Genomic DNA, 3,860 nt, shown 5'->3' with positions numbered 1-3,860 from the left:
CCTCGTAGTCGATATACATTCAACGATCTCGTCAATGGTTTCGGCCATATGAGGAGTGAGATGATTCTTCCTCATAGAATACATTTAGAATCGATACCAAATCTCGTTGTACCCGTATAGGACCCCTACAGGTAAGCCAAACCTATTTGGTTATTTAATCCCCAAGTCCCAACTAATGCAACAAGTGTGTCTATCTTGAAATCTTTTAGAATGGTTCCTTCGAATAAATCAACAAAGACCATACATTATAGGGAACAGCCAAGCCAAATCCCTATAGATCAACAACAAGTTTTACGATCATTCAACATCGACTATCACAGTTGACAAACATAAGGGTCGTCACTGGTCTTGGTGGTTTACACAAACGAAACCATAATATAACTTTTGATGATCAAGACAAATGTATATGCTCTCGTTTGACAAAAACAAAACCAACATTAGTAATTATAGAGTAGCAAAATGTACCTTTAAATAAATATCACGAAGACCATATGAATAGATAATTAATGCATAAACTGGTGTCACAATATTACAAGTCATGTGATTGTTTGCTTTCTTTGCGCCTGGCCTAGTTAAGAACCTTGTTGGATTTGAGCTAAAGTTGGAACATAACAGACGTGTAAGCATTTAGATCCTGCATCATGATGATCCACTCCCATGTGTTTATCCTTTCCGACAATGTGTAAGAAGCTGTTTGAGTTATTCTGTTTACCAGGCCACTCATACAATTCATTTCTAATTCGACCTTGGAGTAACTTGACCCCCGTGCGCAGATCCTTCACCTGAAAACATGCAGGAAAGAAAGCCACTGAGACTTGATTATCATTACACAAACGGTAAACCGAAATCAAACTTTTGCAAACATCCGGAACGTATAAGACATCTTTTAAAGCTAAAGAGCGAGGTGGTGTAGAGAGTAAAGCGGAACCCATATGTGTTATCTGAAGTCCAGAACCATCATCAATTTGCACCTCTTCGCCACCAGTATAGGGTTGATGAAGTGAGAGATTAGATAAATCAGAAGTGAGATGATGGGTAGCTCCAGAGTCTATCACCCAGTTTGCAGAGTTGTACGGAGGAATTGTTGCAACATTTGCCCGTGGCTGCCATTGTGTGGATGGAGAGAACTGATAATTGCCACCGGAGGGTTGGTAGACACCACCGGAGGACAGCTGAGAGCATCTTCTCGCACTGTGGCCAAACACACCACAGAGTTGACAGCGACCCTGGTAGCCAGGGCCTTGAGATCCACGGCCTTGAGAGTGATTGTTATGACCGCGTGGAGAGGTGCGATGTTGGTTGCGTGAAGAGTTGTGAGAGCCAGAGGACTTATGGAAAGCGGCATTGGCAGTCACCGGTATCCAGGATGAGACAGAGACTTGCATTTGTAGCTTCAACTCATAGTTAATGAGTTTTTTCATGAAGCTCAGATAAAGAAGGAGGAGTGTCACAGCCATCGATCTGGTCGATAACCGGCTTGTAATCCTCAGGAAGCCCTCCTAGAATATAATCGACTTGTTCTTCATGCTCATAAGGCTTCCCAAGCAAGGCAAGTTGATCGAAGCGTGTAGTAAAACCCTGAACATATGCGTCAACAGTTCTGGTGCCTTTCTTCCATTGTTTGATTTGTTCCCGGATCTGTTTGATATGGCCCCAACTAGGTTTAGCATATGTAGAGGAGAGAGTCTGCCAGATCTGAGCAGAGGTGTTGGCTTTGGATAATATTGGCTGAACATCAACGGAGATTGCACCCAAGAGGCTGGAATAGAGGAGCTGATCTTGTCTCTGCCAAAGAACGTATTTCGGGTTCTCTTTGGATACGTCATTGACTTGAATGGTGGGATCCGGTGGAGCGACGGTGGCGTCAAGATAGCTGGCAAGCCCATAGCCGGCTAACAGGGCACGAACTTGGCGATCCCACATCAAAAAGTTGGAGGACGTGAGTTTAGTCACGTTCGACATATTGACATTGTGAAGTTGAGACGGAACCGAGATGTCAATGATATCATTTGTTGAAGCAGCCATGGTGAGAAAACGTGAAATAGAAGCAAGAGAAGAGGAGAAATGAAAACAAGGAGAGGAAGAAGAGAAGAGACGGCGGAAAAAAAAAATTTTAGGTCTTTGGATCTTGCCGCTCTGATACCATGTAAGGAAGTGCTTATCTTATTCATATGAAACATGTACAATATATATAGTGTTAAACATTAGGGTTTAGTAACAACTAATTACACATTAGTCCCTAAGTTATATCTCTCTCCTATAGTTTTTGCTCTTCTCTAGTAACTGATAAAGCCATAGGTACATAAGAAAAATCATCAACTGGTAGAGACACACTTTCGAATCTCTCTGTTGAGAAATCAAAACTTAATAAGAAATCATTTTGCCAGACTGGAACATTATTGGAGGCAAGCCAGTAAGTATTTCCATTCACAGACATGCCACAATGCTTCAACCAGTGAATGGACCAGTCGCTAGTCTCACCCAAAACCCTCCAAGAATCAGAGGTAAAGTCGTAGATTTCGTACTCAACTAAGCATTTAGAATAACCATTTCCATGTTGACGCATCCTCAAGATTTTGTACTTGTTGCAGGAGGATTTACCGAGAGCGTAGCAGTTGAAATTCTTGAAGGAAGGACCTACGGGTTTGATCATCCATCTGGTTTCACCTGAACATGGATTCCAAAGCACAAGTCTATCGTCCTTGGTGGTGCATAGCAATAAGCCGTCGTAGTGAAATACTTCGCTTATATCGACTTCTTTAGGAGAAGTAGTAGAAAGAGGATCTTTGAGACTTAATTGACTTGTTACCTTTACGACGTTGTTGTTGTCGTGAACTCCATTGAGATCAATGCTCGCTAAATAAACCCTAAAGTCAATCAACATGATGATCTGAGACTTGGCAAGTCTCTTATATTTTTTGATAAGAGCGTTCAATCCTTTTGAGGTACATCGGAGTCGTGCCAGATCAAAAGCCTTCGGAAGCCTATAGAGTATCTCTACCAGCAAATCCTCCGGAAGATCTACTATGTTTATCCTCTTCATCGCTCTTTAAACAGAGAGTTTTCAGATAACTTGGAGATATGATACCGTGCTGCAAAAGTTTCAAGATTTAAAACCCTAGTAATCTTGTGCTGTGTCTGTGCCTCACCGACTCACCTTCTATTGTGAGCTTTCTTCGTCCTAGATTCAGCTGAAAAGTTGGGCTTGTGGGCCTGCAATACTATAAGTAGCCGACGGCAATACGTACAAAGATTTCGCTACATGACGTCTTGTTACGGCAATATACGTCTCTGTGCAAGAAAAGGAAAAAAGGATAAATCTTCACTCAGTAGGCGCAGTTAACATAGTAGAGAGCTCAAAGAGAACAAGGAAATATCACTTCTGGCCATGTTATCATATTCTTTCCTGATAGCTAGAAAACGCATACTATTTAGCTAATTGCATTATCGCTGACACTGCAAATTACTAACATCATACATTATTACTGAAACCTAATTACTGCGAGGTGCTTCATAAAAACTTTATATATTTATCAGATTCTTGAATAGAAGTTCTCCAGCGTGAAGGTGAGTGAGAATCAGACAATTCAGTTGACCCTTGTGATTAAAAGTACTTCCACATGAGATTTACTTGTGGTCGTTGTAATACAGATCCTGCTGTTTTGTTGTATTTTAGATTAAAATTATGATTTGAAGACGATCTCCAATTAATATTTACATGTCCTTGGTTTGACCTGTTTGCTTGTTGCATCTCTTTAACTCTGCAATAGAATTAACCAGTATGTTTCCACCATGAAGAAAGGCCTGACTAGGATCTCTCAGCTAGCTTCTCTCTACTAAAACGAGCTAACAGCCTCTCC

General features: G+C 41.2%; 2 protein-coding genes across 2 annotated transcripts; both read right to left on the bottom strand.

Moving 5' to 3' along the window:
• LOC104714980 lies at positions 1,405-2,025 on the bottom strand. Its single transcript, XM_010432439.1, has one exon. The coding sequence runs from the start codon at positions 2,023-2,025 to the stop codon at positions 1,405-1,407; it is 621 nt and encodes a 206-aa protein (XP_010430741.1).
• Positions 2,258-3,043, bottom strand: LOC104714979 (putative F-box protein At4g10190). Its single transcript, XM_010432438.1, has one exon. It carries the CDS (start codon positions 3,041-3,043, stop codon positions 2,258-2,260), a length of 786 nt encoding a protein of 261 aa, XP_010430740.1.

This window comes from Camelina sativa, chromosome 9 (genome assembly GCF_000633955.1).
Source record: "Camelina sativa cultivar DH55 chromosome 9, Cs, whole genome shotgun sequence".
Classification (NCBI taxonomy): Eukaryota; Viridiplantae; Streptophyta; class Magnoliopsida; order Brassicales; family Brassicaceae; genus Camelina; species Camelina sativa.
The sequence above is the reverse complement of the archived record's forward strand: the minus strand, read 5'-3'. Positions and strand labels throughout refer to the sequence as shown.